Source organism: Anabrus simplex, chromosome 8 (assembly GCF_040414725.1).
Source record: "Anabrus simplex isolate iqAnaSimp1 chromosome 8, ASM4041472v1, whole genome shotgun sequence".
In the NCBI taxonomy this organism is placed as follows: domain Eukaryota; kingdom Metazoa; phylum Arthropoda; class Insecta; order Orthoptera; family Tettigoniidae; genus Anabrus; species Anabrus simplex.
Genome location: NC_090272.1, coordinates 180,922,000 through 180,945,658, shown reverse-complemented (window position 1 = coordinate 180,945,658; position 23,659 = coordinate 180,922,000). Strand labels below are relative to the sequence as shown.

At 38.9% G+C, this 23,659-nt stretch overlaps 1 protein-coding gene across 2 annotated transcripts in view; it reads left to right on the top strand.

Annotated features, from left to right (window-relative positions):
- Positions 1–23,659, top strand: part of LOC136878922 (juvenile hormone epoxide hydrolase 2) — a 68,103-nt gene that overhangs the window by 29,433 nt on the left and 15,011 nt on the right. For both annotated transcript variants that reach the window (XM_067152536.2, XM_067152537.2), the window contains exons 3-4: positions 7,728–8,272; positions 12,530–12,729. In XM_067152536.2, coding sequence (XP_067008637.2) covers positions 7,728–8,272; positions 12,530–12,729 — 745 coding nt within the window. The remainder of the gene's footprint in view (positions 1–7,727; positions 8,273–12,529; positions 12,730–23,659) is intronic.

Here is a 23,659-nt window from a genome sequence, read left to right as displayed (position 1 = left end):
ATCTTCTGACTGTTCTTCTTCCTAAACCGGGTGTTTCCAACAATCATTTGATTCCTCATGCAAAAATCCACCAACAACTTGCCTTCTGGATTTACATTTCCATATCCAAAGGGCCCTACAACATCTTCCTTTCCTTGTCTTTTCATTCCAACTTGTGCATTTAGATCTCCCATCAATAGTACTTCCTTATCTTCTATCTGTCTCTCCACTTCCTCTAAGAAGTCCTCTAGATGTTCATCTATGCAACCAGTTTGTGGGGCATACAACTGAAATAGATCTTTCACACCATTTTCAAACTGGAGTCTCATCATCATCATCCTATCACTGACGTACTTTGTATATTCCAAATATTCTTGGATTTCTCTTCTAAGTATGATGGCCACTCCATTTTTTGCTTCAGGTCCTCCACTGTAATACAGCCTGTATCCTTCTCTCAGAGGGATCTCCCCTGTACCCCTCTTCTTGGTCTCGCACAGTCCAAGTATGGCTATATCTTTTTCTATCATGAAGTCAACCAGTTCTTCTGTCTTTCCCGTCAGTGTCAGTACATTAACTGTTGCAATTTTGATGTAGTTTGGTGCTGGTTGCCCATTTTTTACAGTTCCCCCAGCACCTGAAGAGCTGCGCATCGCTTTTAGCAGGGGACGCCCTAACCTTTTCCGAGGCACCATATCTGCTTTGTCCATATAGGGTATTGTTACGATGGACTCGCCACACCCAAAGGCATTTTACACCTACTGCCAGGTTCAAAATTAGGCCGTCCCCTAACATGGAGACAGACGCCTTTCGTAGCCGCTCCTCTGGAGTACAGACGCTACGGGTATGCCCCTTCCGCCATTTCCGCTGTACCGAAGTCCACCTTCTCCGCCGTAGATGCCGTTGAGGTTGATAATTATTACTACTATTTTATTCTAATAGACCAGTATTATTTGCCCTCACAGTGTTTAAAATGCTCAAGTAGGTAAAGGAAACATGAAATTATAAAAAAAGACTTATTTTTCACACTCTGAGGTTATAGTTAACAATATTTTCTGGCAACTATGACCAGGGCAGAATACACCCATGTGCTATACGCAGAGTCAGGAAGTAATCAGGTAAAAGTAATGAAATTACTTGTAATAAGTCAGAGAGAAAGAGAGAGAGAGAAGAGAGAGAGAGAGAGGGAGAGAGAGAGACAGACAGAGAGAGAGAGAATAAGAAAGGAACACACATAATAAGACGAACACAATGGCAGGTCAGTGTCGGAAGAGGGAATAAGAGAAATAGGAGACTAGGACAAACATGAGAACATAAAAGAACAAGGACAATCTCCTATTAAACAAGGTGGTCAGAAACAATATGAACCGGGTATATGAGCGTTAGCGAATTGGTCAAACTGATAGATAATTTGAAAAAATTATATCGATATCTCACGCCGGTGTCATTTTATCAGCTGCTGAAGTTAGCCAATCAGATCCCTTCACAGGCGACTTCAGATGGGCATTGTGAGGCGGTGTTGCTAAATCTGAACATGGCTCGTGACCGGTTTCAGAGCGCCAATAGAAGAGATAAACTTCGTCAGGGGAGGGACTTGAACAAGAACCACCCTGCTGATAGACTTGGCCCATATCAAGCATGCTACGGTGTCAATGGCTGAAACTAATGGTGGGTTAGTGTTTGCTGCTCATTTCTCACCTTGGCTCTCAAGTGATATAGATGTTGATTCCCATAGGGAACCTGAAATATTTGTCCCGAATGAGTAAATTTATAACACCAATGTAGTTGGTCCGTAATGGGACATTATAAAGTTTCCAGCTAACTCACTCCTGGTTGCCAGCACCTCACCCCAGTGTGCCAAGCCGGGCTCATCAGTTGGTAAACAGCACACCTACGAACACGCATGGCCAGTGCATACCGTGGAGGCCACTGCGTAGGCTAGTTGGAGCTACCGGCAGTGCCAATGCACTATGAGAGGCTTTGCCTCATTTCCAAAAATTGATGCTTGCCTAGCCATCAGATGATATAGATGTTGATTCCCATAGGGAAACTGAAATTATAAGTAAATTTATAATACCAATGTAGTTGGTCCGTTATTGGACATTATGAATTTTCCAGCTAACTCACTCCCGGTAGCCAGCGTCTCACCCCAGTTTGCCAAGCTGGGCTCATCAGTTGGTAAACAGCACACCTACTAAGACGCATGGCCAGTGCATACTGTAGAGGCCACTCCATTGGCTACTTGGAGCCACCGGCAGTGCCAATTCACTATGAGAGACTTTGTCTCATTTCCAAAAATTGGTGCCTGCCTAGCCATCAGATGATATATATGTTGATTCCCATAGGGAACCTTAAAGACATTATAAATTTTGCAGCTAACTCACTCCTGGTTACCAGCACCTCACCCCAGTGTGTCAAGCCGGGCTCATCAGTTGGTAAACAGCACACTTACCAAGATGCGTGGCCAGTGCATACCATGGAGGCCACTACCTAGGCTACTTGTTCTCCCATGGGAATCAACATCTATATCATCTGATGGCTAGGCAGGCATCAAATTTTGGAATTGAGACAGAGTCTCTCATAGTGCATCGGCACTGCCGGTGGCTCCAAGTAGCCTACGCAGTGGTCTCCATGGTATGCACTGGCCATGCGTCTTGGTAGGTGTGCTGTTTACCAACTGATGAGCCTGGCTTGGCACATTGGGGTGAGGCGCTGGCAACCAGGAGTGAGTTAGCAGGAAAATTTATAATGTCCAATAACGGACCAACTATATTGGTATTATGGCTCTCAAGCCCGACCAAGCCACATGCAGATTTAGCAACACCGCCTCATAAAGCCCGTTTGAATTCACCCGTGAAGCGATCTGAATTGGCTAACTTCAGCAGCTATTAAATTACAACGGCGCTAGATGTCGAAGTAATTTTTCCAAATTACTTATCAGTATGACCGACGCTCTAATGCTCATATACCTGATTCACATAGTTTCCGACCACCCTGAATGTGTTCCTTTCTTATTACCTTTCCCCCCCTCTCTCTGTGACTTGATTTGACACTTGTTTGTTCCTTTCCTATACTTAAATTACTTGTAACAAATACTTTCTTTTGTAATTTTTACTCGTAATGGCTACTTTTCACAAAATGTAATGTTTACTCATAATTTACTTCTTGGAATGCTCCAAGGCTAAGTGGTTAGCATTCTGGATTTTGGCCAAAGGGGTCCCAGGTTTGATTCCTGGCAGGGTCGGGAATTTTAACCATCATTGGTTAATTCCGCTGGCACGGGCACAGGGGGTATCATGCTCACCATGACACGCAGTCACCTATGGGTGTCAAATCAAAAGACCTGTACCTGGCAAGCTAAACATGTCCTCGGACACTCCTGGCACTAAAAGCCATAAGCCATTTCATTACTTATTAAAATAAAATTGTAAATATTACATTCTAGTATATTGTTGTATTGGGCATCACATTGAGAGATTGGCAACTCTGCAGCCGGAGCACTCACTTTGGCCAATGGTATAAAGGCAAAGACACGACATGCACTCCTTAATGTACTGGTTGTGATTTAGATGAGTGCATGCTACGACTTTGTGAGTTTGCACTAGTTGATAATGGAACGAGAATAAGCATGTGGTGGTGAAGAGATTAATGAAATTCCATTCCCCTATTTCAAAAACTATTTTGAATTACCTAGCCCTCAAAGTAATGGGAACATGAATGTGAAATACAAGCTTTGTTTGGGAGCAATCATTTCAAAAATTTCATGGCATCATGTTTAGTCCCACTTTTAGTAATGACAGCAGCAACTTCCTTTTCTTTTTCTCAATTAATTGTGAGATCTTCTACTGTATTTTGGCTAATGTATCTGCAGTTTAGAGGCATTCTGGTCTGACTGCTGTGCAGTAGTGCCTCAGTTTTGCCTGGAAGGAGACTGATCTGAACTTGTAAGGATCATGGCACAGTTTGAAGGCCATTTCCATCTCCTAGCGATTCTTTATTCATTCCCATTGGGAGTAAGGATCTCACCAAGGCACTTACATTTCTCACTCCTCTGGCTACTTCTGTACACCATTTCAATCTTACATACAGCTTTATAATACAGTACTTCTATTTACTTCATTGCTGTTGTCTGGAAGGATCACATCATCAGTGAAGGCCAGGCAATTATTATTACTATTTGATGATGCCAGCTCGGTGATCTATGAGTAGCATGACTTTCTCTCCCCCAGAGGCCCTGGCTTCAATTCCTGTCCAGGTCAGGGATTTTTACCCAGATCTGAGGGCTGGTCCGAGGTCCACTCAGCCTACATGGTTACAATCAAGGGGCTATCTGATGGTGAGATGGCAGCCCTGGTCTAGAAAGTCAAGAGTAATGGCCAAGAGGATTTGTCATGCTGACCACACTTTACCAAAAAGTGATTGGCAACAAGAGTGGAACAGCGTAGCTCCAACTCAATGGCAGACACTGCTCAATTATAAGAATCTTCCAGCTGGCTTTGATTTGCCCCGTAAGACATGGGTAGCCCTCAACAGAGTCTGTACTAACCACGGGAGATGTGGATCAATGATATTTAAATGGGGTATGAGATCTTCCCCAGCCTGTGACTGTGGTGCAGTTAAGCAGACTATCGACCATATTGTCACCGAATGCATTGGAAGGGCATTCGCTGGATCCAGCCAGGACTTCGTGATGGCTTCTGCTGAGGCCATACAATGGCTAGAGAATTTAGATCTAACTCTTTGAACCCTTTTGCTTGCATGATTGTTTTCAATGTTATAGTGAGTAATCTATATATATAAAATAAGAGTTTTGTCTGTACATTGCTCAGAATTTGAAAAAAATGTTATTTCTGTATCGTTCATGTCCACAGTAACAAGGAAATGCACTTTTTTCTTTTCTGTAATTTCTGTCTGTCTGTCTGTCTATCTGTCTGTATGTGTGTATGTATGTATGTACACGCATCACTTGAAAACAGCTGAAGAGAATTTAATGAAAATTGGTATGTAAAGTCGGGGGATGAGCCACTATAATCTAGGCTATAAATCATTTTATTCACGCTGAGTGAAATGGTGTTTAGGGGAAGGCCTAAAATTCAATTCTCAAATATTTATATTTTAAGTGGTCCTGTCGATAAATACTACATAACTGAAGTTACATAGAATTAAATTTCCGATCATTTATGTCTTATACAATTTTACCGTACCGGCTATGATAACACTGATATTCATGAATTTCGATTTTTGTTGCTAAGTCCAAATCAATGCCAAGCCACGAGAAAATGGGTGAACAGAATTTAATGAAAATCGGTATGTAGAATCAGGGAAGAAAAAACTGTAGTCTAAGCTATAAACAATTTTACTGAACCTCAGTGAAATGGTAGTTTAGGTGTAGGCGCCTAAAATTTAATTTTTAAATACCCTTCGTTATTGCTCCTATAGAAAAGTACTACATAACAAAAGTTATAGAGAATACAATTTCCGATCATTTATGTTTTATTCAGTTTTACCGTACCGACTGTCATAAGAGTAGTATTTCAGAGTCAGAAGAAAACTAAATGCGAAGGCCTACAATATCGAAAGCGCATAACATTGATCAACAATAACATTACATTGACCATTGTTTGTTGTGATGTTCTTTGTCTCTTATCGTGCCCTCAACTCCGGTAGATGGGATTACTGTTGCGTACCTAGTATAAACAGCCTGATTCAATATTGGCGGGAAAGAGCTGGGGAGTTAGAAAACGTTTTTCTTTAGCATGCCATTCCTCTGGTTCATACATTGTCTGATACTGCTGGTACGTAACACACCGGTTCATCAGTATTCCAGCTATTCGCTTCCTACTCTGACTCGCTGTTTTGAATGAGCAGTGTGCAGATTTGGCAGAGTCTCACTTAGTAATAGTAGTACGACCTGGTCAAGAATTACAATTTAGGCCTATTCCAAATTATAGCACTACAATTCACTAAATAATTCAAAATTTTACCCTGAAAAGAGACGTTACTTAAGGAAAGCGTCTTACTCTTCACTTTTATTAAATTCTACATTCATTTTGTTCCAAATTAGCAGTGAAGAGGGGTTTTCTCCTCTAGTTTGGAGGAAAAATTTGCCTCCTAGTCAGTTAGATTTTTCCGCCACCAGTGTAAGTGAAATGAGATTTCCCAACTCATCGGGTACTCCTAGGAAAGAGATTAGTGAAAGGACATAGATTTGTCCTCCTGGGACTCCCCGCTATTCGACCCCCCCCCTCCCCCGACGAAAAAAGACGAAGAGTGTTCACGGATCAAGGCTGTGCGGCTTGGTCATTCCAGCTCTGGAACCTTGGAATGTTAGATCGGCAGCGTAGTACTGTTCGTTAAAAGTGAGAAAATGTGTGGTTTTTCATTTGATCGAGTATTTCATATTGCTTTTAATCGCGCCATTCCTACTGACGTCAATGTAATAATCTATGTTCATTTCACTTGGGGAAACCACTAAGGCAGTCTCTCTGAGAATGTAAAAAAGCAGGTGGAGAGTGAGTGTCTGCCATTATAATGAAAACTCCCCATCCTGATTGTGACTGATAGTAGGCAAGCAACCGAGCTCAATAGCTGCAGTCACTTAAGTGCGGCCAGTATCCAGTAATCGGGAGATAGTGGGTTCGAGCCCCACTGTCGGCAGCCCTGAAGATGGTTTTCCGTGGTTTCCCATTTTCACACCAGGCAAATGCCGGGGCTGTACCTTAATTAAGGCCACGGCCGCTTCCTTCCACTTCCTGGGCCTTTCCTATCCCATCGTCGCCATGAGACCTATCTATGTCGGTGCGACGTAAAAGAAATAGCAAAAAAGTAGGCAAGCAGACCTACCATCATAATGAAAATTCCCTAACCCAGTTTTCATATGAGAAAAGACGTTTGGTGACTTCCCCGTCGCGTTTCTAGGGTAACGTTCCTATGCAATATAATACAATCTTGCTCACAAGGTGTACACTACTTAACATAGAGTTCTGTATACAATGTAGAATTCCATAGCGAAGCACAGGTACATCAGCTAGTTATGTATATAATAGTTGTTCATGTATATTTAATCTTTGTATTGTTTTGTGTATGTTACCATGCGCTAATAATAATAACAACCTCGATATCTGCAGGGAGCAGTGGTCACTTGATAGGCCAAGGCCCACCAGGGCTGTAGTGCCATGGGGTTATGTAATTACTGTAGTAACTATGGTGTCAAGAGAAAGTGAGTTCATTTTTCCTCATGGGTATAGTAGTTTTCCATATTAGCTCCCTGCAAATGGTATTCTCTCAAAGCCTAAGAGCAGTTTCTTTACAGTATTAGAATTCATTTGTACTTCTTATGCTGGGCTGAGTGGCTCAGACGATTGAGGCGTTGGCTTTCTGACCCCACCTTGGCAGGTTGGATCCTGGCTTAGTCTTATGGTATTTGAAGGTGATCAAACATGTTAGCCTCATGTCAGTAGATTTACTGGCACGTAAAATAACTCCTGTGGGACAAAATTCTGGCACCTCAGTGTCTCCAAAAACCATAAAAGTAGTTAGTGGAATGTAAAGCCAATAACATTATAATTATAAATTATTATTATTATTATTATTATTATTATTATTATTATTATTATTATTATTATTATTATTATTATTATTATTATTATTATTATTATTATTATTATTATTATTATTTTGTACTTCTTATATGATTCTAAAGAACAGAAATTCCATTGAAATTCTTAATCAATTTGTTTATATATTTTCAGGTTATAGATGACTTAAATTCAAGATTGAGATCGACAGCACCAATGACAGCTCCTCTAGAAGGGGTTGGTTTTGAATATGGGTTCAATACAGAGCATTTGAAATCAGTGGTAGACTTCTGGTTAAATAAGTACAATTGGAAAGAACGTGAAGCATTCCTCAATAGCCTACCACAGTTTAAAACACAGGTATCAGGCCTTCAACTGCATTACATCCATGTAAAACCATCAAAGGTTCCATCTGGTGTCACTGTTGTGCCGCTCCTTCTCCTGCATGGTTGGCCTGGCTCTATCCGAGAGTTCTATCAGTTGATCCCGCTGCTCACCACTCCACACCATGGAACAGACTTCATCTTTGAAGTGATTGCTCCCTCATTACCTGGTTATGGATTCTCAGAAGGGGCTTCTAAACCTGGGCTTGGTCCTGCCCAGATTGCTGTAGTCTTCAAGTCCTTGATGGAAAAATTAGGGTTCAAGAAGTTCTATGTTCAAGGAGGTGACTGGGGATCAGCTATTGGATCCAGTCTAGCTACTCTCTACCCACAAAGGTAAGATACTAATTATTAACCCCTCAAGATAGTTTGACATTACATGTACGTCCATTGTACCAAGTTCAGACATTTTCTTTTCTGGAGAACTATTGGCTGTAACTTCACGTGCTTTATATCAATCACCGGTACAAATCCAACTTTTTCATGGCATCCACATATTATGTTTGGAAATATCATAAATTAGATATATAACAACTCAAGATTATATCAAAGCTCGTAATCTCTCTATTTCCAGTCAGTTAATCTTCTTCAAGTGCTGATCTGTTACCGGATGTTGGTGGTCCACACTGCAATCCTGCCTTTGTTGATTACAGTTTGTAACAGTTTAGTAGATGAAGTCTGTACAATGTACTTACCTTTGTCAGCCATGATTTCTGTCATCTCAATTACTCTTAGAATTCTGTTATGATTCTTTGCAATGAAATGTAATAAAAGGCTCTCACACAAAATACTAAGAATCTGCAGCAGTCTGGAAAATATACAGACAAGGAATATTCTACTACAGAAACTAGAAAATTCAAGGAAGGAATAATGGGAGGGAGAAACAGTTCCCAAATTTAGGTTCTTTGTTTAGGCAGTGATGATGGTTATGACCAGAAAGAATTGCCTCCTAAGAAATAATCAAATGTTTTTAAATTCTGACATAACGCTGTGCACTAATTATACTGTAGAAAATACACACAAATTTAAATACTATCCAGGGTGTGAGCTGGTGGGCATTAACTCCTCCACTGAAGAATTAACATCATCATCATCATGTCAGGTCGAGTGGCTCAGATGGTTGAGGCGCTGGCCTTCTGACCCCAACATGGTTGGTTCGAACCTGGTTCAGTCCTGTGGTATCTGAAGGTACTCAAATACGTCAGCCTCGTGTCGGTAGATTTACAGGCACGTAAAAGAACTCCTGCGGGACTAACTTCCGGCACCTCAGTGTCTCTGAAAACCATAAAAGTAGTTAGGGGGACGTAAAGCCAGTAACATCATTATCATAATTAGCAACTTCGTCTCCTTTTTCTTCTGGCCTTTGGCCTAGGGGTTCCTGAGTTCGATTCCCGGCCAGGTCAGGGTTTTTAAACTTCATTGGTTAATTCCGATGGCTTAGGGGCTGGGTGTGTGTGCCGTCCTCATCATTAGAATTCACCATAGGTAGGGTGCCATCCTCATAGACAAGCAGGTCGCCTATATGATGATAAATCATCAGTACGGACAAAAATGAAATTAATTTCATATGATATACGCTGTCAACTCAGAAGACTTGCACCAGGCCTCTTAGAGGTCACACGCCATTATTATTATTATTATTATTATTATTATTATTATTATTATTATTATTATTATTATTATTATTATCAGTCCAAAGTGAGGTGGGGCTCCATCGTGTTGGACGAAGGGCAAGTGGGATGTGTTCCAGGAATATGGGTAGTACATCTCTGACCACTGTGTACACTGCTGCTGTTAAGAACGGACGGATGTTAAACAACTTTGATTATAAATAACTTTTGATTCAAGTGTCCCGGACTATGGTTCCTTATCTCAAATTGATCCAGTTGCCGTCCTCCATCATCCCTGAAAGTTTGTAACATCATCACGGATACAGCCTGTCACAATCACAATCAGCCAGTTCTATCAACAACTGATGTGGCCTCTTGAAGTCTGAAACTTAGGTAAGTGTTTAGGAGTTGCCTCCACTTCCAGCGTTCTTGAGCGATGTTTTGCCAATTAACTCTGGCAATTTTGCAGATGCAGATGTCTTTGTCCCAGCGATCTGGTGGCCTTTCTCATGGTCTCAGTTTATCTCTTGGGCTCCATTCAAGAACAACCTTGGTCCACTTGGTCCAGCTGTCATCCCTTCTTCGGGCCACATGTCCTGCCCATTGCCACTTCAAGGTTGATATTCTCATTATGATGTCAATGGCATTTGTGACTGCTCTTATGTCATGGGCCCTCTTTCTATCTCTTCTGGTGAAATGAAATGGTGTATGGCTTTTAGGGCCGAAAGTGTCCGAGGACAAGTTTGGCTCGCCAGGTGCAGGTCTTTTGATTTGACACCCGTAGGCGACCCACGCGTCGTGATGAGGATGAAATGATGATGAAGACGACACATACACCCAGTCCCTGTGCCAGCGAAATTAACCAATTGTGGTTAAAATTCCCTACCCTGCCAGGAATTGAACCCGGGACCCCTGTGGCCAAAGGCTAGACGCTAACCATTTAGCCATGGAGTCGGACATCTCTTCTGGTAAACCCAAGCACAGACCTCTCCATTCCTCTCTGGGCAGTTCTTAGTTTCCATTTAGTGAACTCATTCATTGTCCAGGTCTCACAGGCATATATATTAACAAATATGGTCACAGTAGAGTCACCCATTCTTAACATCAGGAGCTGGTGACTTTGATGTTTGGCCCCTTAAAATTGCAATTATCATCATCCTCAGTACCATCCAACAGCTAGTTAGCCAGAGGAATCATTACTGAGTATGGTACCGGTACTGATACGTCTGCTCTTGCAGGTTTTAGGCAACACTTGAGCTTTAAAAATTAAATAATTGAAGTTCAACGAATTCAATACATAAAAGAAAGAAATGTAGTAATTACATTCTTATTTAAATGGGACCGGTTTCGACCCTAGTCCAGGTCATCGTCAGCCATAAAAACAAGTAGGCGAAATCACACAATGTTTATGGATATTGGAGAAATGGGTCAGTTTCACACTCTGTCAGGCACAAAGTCACAACACTATCAAATAATATATGAAGATTATAAATAAACTTGAAGTCACAGACGAATAGATTTGTAGAAGCAAACCGCCAGTTCCCGGTGATCAGCGCGGCACATTCAAGGTCATGTGCGTTCGAGACCGCAGCACATGACCTTGAATGTGCCGCACTGATCACCGGGAACTGGCGGTTTGCTTCTACAAATCTATTCGTCTGCGACTTCAAGTTTATTTATAATCTTCATATATTATTTGATAGTGTTGTGACTTTGTGCCTGACAGAGTGTGAAACTGACCCATTTCTCCAATATCCATAAACATTGTGTGATTTCGCCTACTTGTTTTTATGGCTGACGATGACCTGGACTAGGGTCGAAACCGGTCCCATTTAAATAAGAATGTAATTACTACATTTCTTTCTTTTATGTATTGAATTGGTTGAACTTCAATTATTTAATTTTTAATGTTAATAATTTCAATACGGAACAATGAAATTTTTATCTTTAAACACTTGAGCTGGTTAGGGAAAATAAAATGAGAAAGAGTGGCAAGAATAGTCTGGATACACACACGCTCTGGATTCACTTTGCTGATGATGCCTATGTATATTTTTACTTTGTATCCTTGTCTAAGTAAGTTACTATTCCTCTCTGCCCAAATCATACTTGCTCTAATCTTCTACTATTACTATCGCTGACAAAGCAAGTGGTCAAGCAGCTTGGGTCATATAGCTATCAGCTTGCATTCGGGAGATAGTGGGTTCAAACTAGTCATGGGTATCTTGTGAATAAGTCATTCAAAACGAACGCTTCACTCCTATGAAGTGCGAACCAACCACTCAATTTCAATGAACTGGTAGTTCAAACACTTCACAGTTCTCACTCTTCATAACATTCATAATTTATTCAATTCGTCTGTCGCTCGCTCACTCACTCTCTTCACCCTTCTGCTATCTGCGTCATTCATTACCCCTTCACTCCCAGGCCCATCCTACCTGTCAACTATGTTCTTACACGTATTTCCTTCTTTATATCAGACAGGCTTCGCAGTTTATCTTTTCCTTTTCCTTATCAACTATCATCTAGATGCTGTAAGCGAGTAAGCCATTCAGTGTTCATAATTATATAGCTCTGCCATCTGTTGGTAATATTATTAAGTATTAGCTTTACTGAGTGAGTGAGACACTGTGAACGAAGTTACTGCTGAATGACACAGTGAGCAGCTTCGTCAGGCTTCATTACTTCATGAATGAACTACTTCATTTGAATGATTCACAGTAGTGTGAATGAGTGTAGTTCATACGAATGAACTGGTTTGACCCATCACCAGTTCAAACCCCACTGTCAGCAGCCCTGAAGATGGTTTTCTGTGGTTTCCCATTTTCACACCAGACAAATGCTAGGGCTGTACCTTAATTAAGGCCATGGTTGCTTCCTTCTTACTACTATGCCTTACCTATCCCATCGTCGCCATAAGACTTACCTGTGACGGTGTGGCATAAACAAAATTCTAAAATTATTATTATGTTCATGCTTTCAGTGTCCTTGGCTACCATAGCAACTTCTGCTTCTTATTGTCACCCTGGAATTTCTTCAAGTCATTCGTTGGCGGCTTCTGGCCCAGTCTAGTTGTGGAGGAACAATATGCTAGCAGAATGTATCCAACTGGAAAAATAGTTTCTCATCTTTTGGAGGAATCTGGTTACATGCATATTCAAGCATCAAAACCAGATACAGTTGGTAAGATCCATACTCTAATATAATCTACTTTTTTCCCCCCTGCTTTCTCATGATTGAAATGGATTAACTAAGTGTAGCACAAAATTTCTGATTTTCTTTATGGTTATATTTCCATTCTATATTTCTAAATCTAAAGTACAGTACTTTGATTATAAGAACAAAGAAACCATTGTTATGTACCCAAAAGATAGTTCTGAACATCTAAGAATCGTATTTGTGCTGAACAAGTACAGTACCCTATATACGGTGTCAGGTTTATAATTAAGGGGGTCTAGAAGTGAAACTGGCAATCTCCACTTTTTGACAGTAATGAGTTAAAGTATGGATAGCATTCTGCGAGGTAAATGCCATCTATGATGAAATTGTTGAGTAGCATAACTGGCAAAATCTTTCTCAAAAATAACATTAAACATTGTGGCAATCTCCATGTAGCTTTGAGTTGCAGAAATGGCAATCTCCATGTTGGCCAATCACAAGTGAGCTAGATTGTTTCAAATTTAATGTTACCAAGCGTTTTGTTCTAACAAGAGCTCTGAACGAGTTCTCTGAATACAGTGTGCTAGTGCAAGGAGAGCCTCATTATCGAAGTGACATAGAGTGGCTAAAAGTGTTTGTAAAATGGGCAAAAATGTAAGAACGATTAATACGACTCTAATTGAAAGAGGTGTTAAAGTGAACGCTTTTAAATTGTGAGACATTGAAAAATTGTTGACCACACGTAACAGTAATCGGTGGAAAATGTTTGACAGCCTCCAGTTTTACACAAATTTGCTGAAAACAATGGGGAACGATGTGACAGAGAATGAGGATGAAGTCATTGAAGAAGAGGAAGTTTTTGTAGAAACAGAAAGTTTGATGGTTTAGATGTTCTATTTGTGTGATTAAGCACAGTTAATATACACTGAACTCTTATTTGGTCATGACTTTCTGTTATTTCGCTTGTAATTATGGCAGTCTGCTAAGAATGTTAGGTGCAAATCTGACAATCTCCAAATTTAATAACATCAGTGCTCAAAGTTTTTCATAGATATTAGGTTATGATGTATTTTAAAATGTTTACGAGTAGAAGGGATATTATTCTGTAAAAAATTCATGCATATATGAGTATCTCCCCTAGTTACAGAGCTCTAATAAATCAGACTCTCCTGTAAAATTGGGTTGATTGGATGTCGCCAGTTATGCTTCTAGACCCCTCAACTGGCCTGTTAGACCCATGCCCAGGGCACTAAATTTTGGATTCTTTGTTTGTTATAATGGAAGCCATTTTTCTTCAGTTTCAACTTGGTTAATTTATAAATGTGAAGTTCTTCAATCTGTCAGAACTAATTCGGATGACATAAATGTAGAAAATACCTGAAGAAGGAAACATTCATTGACAGATTGGACACCATTAATTAAAAACAGAGTGAATGTATCTTTCAGGTATAATCTGTTAATAAATGTTATCATTTTCATGTATTTTCTACATTTATGTCATACTGAATTAGTCTGGACAGACTGAAAAACCTCACATGTATAAATTTTGGAGGACACAAAATTAATTGAAATGTAATAACACATTATTGCAATTCCATAAAAGAATAAGCTTCCATGGCTCAGACGGCAGTGCACTTGCCTCTCACTGCTTGGTTCCGTGGTTCAAATCCCAATCACTCCATGTGAGATTTGTGCTGGACAAAGTGGAAGCGGGCTAAGTTTTCCTCCGGGTACGGTACTCCGGTATTCCCTGTCATCTTCCATTCCAGCAACACTCTCCAAAATTATTTCATTCCATCTGTCACTCATTTAATCATTGCACCAGAGGAGTGCAACAGGCTTTGGCAGTGGGCACAATTCCTATCCTCGCCGCTACATGGGGGCTTCGCTCCATTCTTGACCCAGCCAAATGAGTGGAAACAGGCTGTGGATTCATTATTATTATTGTTCCGGGGATTCTGTGGAACGCGGAGGTGTAAGAAGGTACGGGCATGAATGGGTGGACAGAGAAAAGATCAAAGTATAATTTAAAACTCTAAAATTTAAAACTTATTTTCTGTCCTTGATTTTTTATTTTTTTTTAGATTTTAAACTTTGTTCAACAATAACAAATAACAATAGGATATATAAAGGTTAGCTCTTGAGCTCGAGAAACAATCTTAGAAAAGCCTAGAACAGTTAGACAACAATGATTTAACAGAATGAGCTTGAAGCTCCCAAGTTACAGTTTTTACAAGAGCACCACTGCTCCATTTCATTACTCCTCTAGGAGACTGAGCTCCAAAATTTACTCCATCAAAAAGAGCATCTTTACTCCATACACTTAAATTTCTAGGAGGCTACTCTCCAAAAATTTACAAGATTCAAGTCTCTCCAAGGCACAATTTAACGTTAACAGAAGATCAATACAAACAGTTTCCACTATCTTACCCGCTAAACAGTCTTAAGTTACATTTAAATAGGAAATTAAATAAGAGAAGTTAAGTTTAACAGAGGCAATAAGTGACCATTCTGCATGGCCTTAGTAAAGGAAAAAAGGTTGATGTTATTGGCCGTAAATCAAAATGTTAGGAGTTGAACACTTGCATTCCTTTGAAGTTCACTTGAAAATTATAAAAACCCTATGTGGGCTTATGACCCAAAATTACAGAGGCTAAGCCTATACTACGGAGGTGACTAGATGGAAAGAAAATTTTAAATTACAAAGGAAGAGAGAAATTTTAAAGTTTATGAAATCATAGACACCTCAATACCAAGTTGAAGGAGAATTCCCTAAGCTAGACTAAAGTCTTTAGACTTGTTTAAAGATTTACATTAAGAAAGGATTTTAAAACCTTCCCCTCAAACTAACTTTCTGAGACTATTACATGATTAAAAGATGTCTGCCATTACCTTGAACTGGTAGGCCTTCCAGAGATGGATGAGGCAAGTCCCCTGCCTCCACTATGAACACACTCTAAGCCACTTGGGTGGAGCGATCGAAAGACAACATGGCCCAAAAGGTCCCAGCTTTTATAGCGGAGAGGAATGTTCCAAAATTCTCTGGGCCGAAACCCTGGACACACCCACAAATACTATTAGTTGATTAAATAAATATCAAAAATTCTTGATTGGCTACAATTTTAAGCAGGCGGGAAGAGATAGAAGTGCTAGTAACCTTAGAACACCAAAAACAGTCTACGAACAATTCAGTTTAGGAAACCAATGAATACAAAATTTCTCTTGAAAAAATTAATTATCCATCCTCCCACCAGAGGGGGCACATAAGTCGACAGTAGGACACCTAAATCAAGAAGTAAGTATAAATAACCACCTAATCAATACTTTATTATTGCTTCAGGCAAAATTGAATATAAATTAACACTTACAGGACATGTTTCCACCACTTAGTGGTCCTCTTCAGCTGCATAAAGAAAGAATTGAGAAGAAAAAACATTAGGACAATAAGCACAAATAAAAGTTCTTTGGAGACTCCTTTGTTAAAAAATGGAGGTCATCAGAACAGGACATCTTGCCTCTCGTTCTTGTTTGGAAAAGATGTTTATTCTGCGCTGTCTAGAGGGTCTGTCTTTGAGCGCGACCTGGTGAAGTAACGATGTGACACAGTCTGACAGTTCATGTAAAGCTCTGGAGAGAAGGGAAGTAGAGTTTTGTGGTCATCTAAAATAACATATGAGGGAGGAGGGAGATTGGGCTGTACTTCTGCGATGTCGTGTTTGATTATATCTCTTGTTCGTCTAGTCTGTTTCATGTCTACCCATTCCAAGTATTTACTAATATTCTTGTATAAGATGTTTTTTTGCTCATTGTTTTCGTTAAGATTCTCTTCACTGTTTTCTAATTTATCAAGAACGATGTGGATGTTTTCCAGGTTGTTCATTAGATTTCCTTTATTTATCATACAGATAATTCGAAGGTCCTGCCTGATATTGGTGAATTTATGGTTGGACTCTTTCATATGGGATCCCATGGCAGAGAATCTTTTGTATTTTTCAGCATTGACGTGTTCTTGATATCTAATTAAGAAGTTCCTTCCAGACTGTCCCACGTAAGTTTTTTTACACTGAGTACAAGTTAGTTTATAAATACCAGATTCCTGGAATTCGTCATCTTTAAGTTTATTAGCTTTATTGTAACTAAAGAACCTATGTTTCGTGTTGTTGTTTGTTGAGAAGGCTACTTTGGTGTTGTGTTTCTTGAATAAGTTGGTGATTTCGTAAATCTTCGGGTTATTAAAGGTGAATTTGACATATCCTTTTTCTTTTTCTGAATGCTGTTTAAGTTTAATTTGTTGTTGGTATTTGCATTTAGTAATGATTTTATTGATGAATTTCAAACTGAAACCGTTATGTAGAGCTTGTTGACGAATGAAAGATAGTTCCTTCTTTCTGTCAGTTTCTGTTAGCGGAATTTCAAAGGCTCTGTTGATGAAACTATAATAAGCAGATTTCTTTTGTGAGATGGGATGTAAAGAATCACTTTTGGTTGTGGTCGGAGTAAAAGTGGGTTTCCTGTATATTTTAAATTGGAAATGGTTGTCTTTCCAAATTGTTTGGATATCTAGAAAATTGAGTATGCCTTTCTCTTCTTCTTCAGCTGTAAATTTTATGTTTGGGTCTAAATTATTCAAAGTATTTAGGATACTGTGACTGTCATTGATTTCCTTATTAATTATGGCATAGGTATCATCAACATATTGAAGCCAGAGATCAAGTACTTTAATGTGGCCTACTATCTGAGTGTGTTCCAAATAGTCGAGGTATATGTTAGCTAAAATACCAGAAGCCAGCGCTCCCATTGTTAGTCCATCTTGCTGATGTATTTTATTATTAAAAGAAAAGAAATTATGGTTCAAAACGAATTCCAAGATAGTTATCAAGTTTTCTATTTTGGGTATACTGATACGTTTGTGAACTAATAAATTCGTCTTTATAATCTCAATGGTGTTTTTAATAGGAATGTTCGTGTACATGTCCTTGATGTCGAAGGAACTTGTTACATGAGATGAAGTTAACTTGAAATCTTTAATAGCAATACAGAACTCTCTGGAGTTTTTTATCGAAGATTTGGTATAAAATACGTAGTTGTGGGTCAAGAACTTATGAATAAATTGGGATATTTTGTATGTGGGGCTTCTCCAAAAATTAATGATAGGCCTCACAGGTGCATCCATTTTATGTAATTTAGGCATAGCTCTTGCTTTAGGAAGTCTTGGTTTCATATTAACAAGATTTTGATTTTCTTGGTCGTTAAAAAGGAAGGAGCTTTTCTTCAGTATCCCTTTCAAACTCTTTTGAATTTTTAGGGTGGGGTCTTTCTCAATTACCTTAAATTTGTTGTTAGTGAAAAAAGTTTCCATTTTATTGATGTATTTGGTTTCATTTAATATTACCACTGTTCCACCTTTATCAACTTGTAATAAGTAGGGACATCTGACAATAAACGTTCAAACTTCTTCCACTACACAGTTTGAAGTACCAGATGCAGATGGCCTTCTAAAAGGCGCGTGTTTTAAATGCACGGAATGGGTGTACCTCCAGTACAATTATATAGGAATAATATTTTTAATGTTATTTACTTTTATGGATTTTTTTCACCTTGGAATAATCCAAAAATATATCTACTACTATTATTTACTACTCATAGGAATGTTAATTTATTTTGGCAATTTGCATATTTCTGTTAGACACCAGGGGTATTTCTGAAACATTTAATCATTTGAGGTAAATATTCCAGGAAATTTCCTAGAATACTTTGTACTATTAAGATATGAAAAGACAGGTTATAGAGGGTTGTAGGTCTGCACATTGGCTAGGTATTGAACTTCGAATGTAATTTACTGTAGTGTTACTGTTCAATTAACTCACAGTGTAACGGTGTATATCCCCCAACAGAACTCTCTAACTTGAGATAAATGATGTGATGACACCTATCAATGCCCAAGTGGTGATGCTAATTCATATCCATTATTCCTACGCTACTCAAACATAGATTATAGAAAATCTTTTCAAGTCAGTGAGTTAATGAATATTCATGTCATAATTAATAGTTTTACACAGATGAATAATTTATTATTACACAAAAAAAATTCAAAGCCAATATATTTTTAACAATTCACTCCTTAATCTAACTTTACAAATGCTGATTTTATCAAACTATAAACTAAAATTAATCCTTAATTGAGGTTTAAAATTCTCCTGCAGGCTTCACTTATAATACAATAGGAGGAGGCATCTGAATGAGCTGCACTCAGGGTGCCAAGCACACTAGACTTAGGCAAAAGTAACATGATGTATAAAATATCAAAAGTTACCACATATTTGGAAACATTTTGGTAACTGGAAAGAGGAATTCAACTCAGTTTGAACTATGCCATCATAGTTCTTTGCAGACTTCAACTGCACAAATTACAACTGCACGAAATCATTTGACTTATGCAAGTGTATGGGCCAACTTGTACGGAATGATATGGAGTGGTACAATTTGTGCATGCTTGGGCTATACAGTTGGCTGTCTTTGACACTAGGCAATCTGCCAGATGAGTAAATTTACAATACAATGCCATTCATCTCTTACTATAGTTATCATCAGCCAATTGTAAATAAAATTGTACTGAAATGACTATCTAAAGTATCTTTCACTTCACATGAAGTCAGACTTCTGGTGCACAACATTGTTATGAAAACCCAGCAAAATTGACCCCAAAAATTTTTTTTCTATCCACTCACCTCTTAATATACACAATAATGGAATGGGTGGCCTCACTGAATTTCATTGTATGCTTTAAATGGTTATGCCTGACAACATTTTGGTTGCTTTCAACAGGATGGGCAGGTCCACTTATTCAATACCATATGCTATACTATTATTATTGTTTATTATACATCAGGACTAGTTTCAACCCTTCCTTTAGGTTATCTTCAGCCTAGATACATTGTATGGGGAAGATAACGGGCACCAGAAAATGTTCTCCGCAGTGCCTACCTGCTGCTGCATGAGGGAGCATCAGCAGTTTAGTTGGCAGCACGGTGTCACATCTGTCAACCTCGCTCACTGAGAAGCCAAGGTCAATAGGATAGCAGTACAGGGAAGGCCACTACAGTTGTGGGCTGTCAAAATCGTCAGTGAGTATTGCATTAAGCGAACATTCAGATAGATTATTTGAATAGTGCAACAGGATACAGGCGGTAATGTTTACTACTGAAGAGAGAGCTTTTTCGGTGAAATACGCTTTTCGCAAAGGTGATCGGTTTACAGAAAATGTACAACTCAAATTTCAGGTGCGGTTTCCTAATTCAAAGTGTCCAAACCGGGATACTGTTCAGGATTTGATAAGTAAATTTTGTATGACTAGCTCAATTCACGACGTACCGGGAACAGGTAGGCTTATGGTTTCAACAGACGAAAAAGGATTGATGAACTTAAAGTGAATATCATTAATTATGTGTAGTCTATTATGCAAGACACTTTAGTGAAAGTCTTCGACAATATGTGTAGACGTGTTGAAGTCTGTCTTGAAACACAAGGACAACACTTCCAGCATCTGTTATGAATTGATGTGGTGAGTACAAAGTTTACTGGTTTATGTTTGTTTGTTTTGATACAAGCGGCAGCAGCTGTGCTGCCAACTAAACTGCTGATGCCACCTCGCGCAGCAGCACGTAAGCGGTGCGGAGAACATTTCCTGGCGCCCTGTATAACATGCATACACATTTAACTTAATCTAATATGTCACCTATAGTAGGTATGTCTACAACTATTGACATTCATTAACTTTAAAGTCCATGTAATTTGATGAAATTGCACATACATCTTGAAATTTCCTTGATTGATATTGTCTCTATAAAATACTCTGTTTTTATTCTAAAAACTGTTTTTCAGAACATGAGCAATGAAACATTCCAATTGACAAAGTTACTACTACACTCTAAAAATCTTAAAACAGATTTAAAGTACATACACAGTTAAATGAGGTAAGTAAATATATACTGGAATGTTCTTCAATATACAGTATATTTTTTGTACTTTGTCTTTATGCCTTAAGTTCAAAAGTACTTATTTTTTATGAATATTACAAGCAACAACACACCTGATATGTTCAAAATAATCCTAAGAGAAATATGACCTGAAGGAAGAGTCAAAACTAGTCCTGATGTATAATAAACAATAATAGTACAGTATTGAATAGGCGGACGTGCCCAACCTGTTGAAAGTAGTCAATCATCAATACAGACCAATAAAATGAAATTAATTTCATATAACATTTTAGTTGATTCAAGTGGCAGTGATTTTTTAAATTCTAGTTTTGATATTTCTTACATACACCTTCTCACAAGAATAAGGAATGAAATATACCTGAGAGTTGGAAGGAGAGTCTCATCAGTCCTTGGCTTTTGTTAAATATTGGGCTATTTTGTGGTCCTGGAGACAGTGCTTATGCCATGACATACTGGCACTTTAAATCACATAATGATATCATTGTTGATCCAGTGACAAGTGTTTATTGTGCAAGGTATATGAAATTGCTTTCTCCATAGGATCTGGGTGGATTCACAGACAATTCTCTTCAGATACTTTTCCTGTTATAATCAATCATTTTAAGTGTGGGAAAAGATGTTCAGTTTCTTTGTGGTAGAGGTTAGGTTCACTTATCCATTTTCTGCTGTACCAATGGAAATTTTTGTTGTACACAAGAAGCATGATATACAAAACACAACTAAAAAGTTTATTGGATTGCAGTCTTTCATACAATATACACAAATTGAAGGGAATTTAGACTTTCTTCTTAGAGTGTTGAACATGCTAGGTAATAACATAAGTCAGTTGACTGTTTGTCGAAGAAATATATACATATGTACAACAAGATTCTACATGTACAATGAAGTCTATCCTGACGAGATAGGGTGCCACGAAGGAGTGAAAGTTTATGATAGCAGATGGCTATCTGAAGTTTGAGAAGTTTGGATGGAACTTGGTGCAAAGTTCTTGCTAGCAGAATGCTAGGCAGGTGTAGGCAAGTTACACGGGAGGCGGGTATCTTGAGGCATAGTTGTCCTGAGGTGAAACCTCCCGATCAGAATTCAATCCACCTATTCAGTACACTTTTTCAAGAGGGATGCCTCCGTGTCTGACATACGGTGTAACCTGATCGCTGGACACAGCTGACTGCCTGGAGCGGCGGAAACGTCGCTCCAATATATACTCGTTGGCTGACGTCACACCACATACGTCAGCGCTCTGCTGGACATACACTCGTAGCAGCAGCAGCGGGTTGCGGAGCTTCCAGGCAGAGGACACTACAACAACTTTTCCCCTGCTGCTATGTCTCTCACCATCTTTGATGACACACTATACAGTCGGGGCACTTCTTTTCTTTTTGACAAATGTACTAATCTGGTCAATTCATGGCTTAGCAAACTTTGGACTGGATAGTTCAGGAATCCAATAACCAAAAGTGTAGTGTAGTTGTCAACTATTCATTTTCCTTTTCCTGCATCATTCCCTGAAAGAGAGAGAGAGAGAGAGAGAGAGAGAGAGAGAGAGAAAGGATAGCTGCCGTAGAATATGTGGTACCATTTGGTAACAGTATCGAAGTGGTGGTAATATACTGTAATCGTAATCTATAATCTTCATTTCCGTATTGACAATTGCACAATTAAAAATAGGAGAGGATTTCCACCAATCATTACTTATTTATTGTATATATTAAACTACAGGACCGGTTTCGACCTCATATTCAAGGTCATCTTCAGCTGAACCATACATACATATTTATATAATGAAGCTTTGATTAAGATTGTGGTGTTGAAGGAATGCCATATGATGATGATGATGTACATTTTTTTTTTGCTATGGCTTTACGTCGCACCGACACAGATAGGTCTTATGGCGACGATGGGATAGGAAAGGCCTAGGAGTTGGAAGGAAGCGGCCGTGGCCTTAATTAAGGTACAGCCCCAGCATTTGCCTGGTGTGAAAATGGGAAACCACGGAAAACCATTTTCAGGGCTGCCGATAGTGGGATTCGAACCTACTATCTCCCGGATGCAAGCTCACAGCCGCGCGCCTCTACGCGCACGGCCAGCTCGCCCGGTGATGTACATTTAGTTACATACAAATGGGGCACGTCTTAGCGTGAACTGGCGTATATGTCATTCTGCACAATATTGCAACTGTATGTCTAAAATGTTGAAGGTCTTAAAACTAGTGTATAAAACACGTCTTTTCCTAAACTAACTTATATATATGTACAAGATAAAAACAATATATAAAAACACTTCATGCATATGAACATTCGTTCTTGCTTGGTGGTCAATACATCGACTAACTTCCGTATTTAAGTCTTATTCACAGTTGTACACTTCAGCTGCTATTCTTGGAGTTTGTAAAATTGCATGGATAAAAGTTTTGTCTTCCTGTGCGTATGTGAGATAAAACACTTTCAATTTTAAAAAGGTGCCAAATGTATGGATGAAATTCAAGTAAAATATGTTCAGCTCTGCTGTGTGTGTTGCCCTTTTATTAGAACCAATTCATGTTGTCTTTTTGGCATCCGTAAATTTGGATGACATTGGTTTCAAAGTAGTGGCTCCTTTTGAAACCAATGTCATCCAAATTTACGGACGCCAAAAAGACAACATAAATTGGTTCTAATAAAAGGGCAACACACACAGCAGAGCTGAACATATTTTACTTGAATTTCATCTATACATTTGGCACCTTTTTAAAATTGAAAGTGTTTTATCTCACATACGCACAGGAAGACAAAACTTTTATCCATGCAATTTTACAAACTCCAAGAATAGCAGCTGAAGTGTACAACTGTGAATAAGACTTAAATACGGAAGTTAGTCGATGTATTGACCACCAAGCAAGAACGAATGTCCATATGCATGAAGTGTTTTTATATATTGTTTTTATCTTGTACATATATATAAGTTAGTTTAGGAAAAGA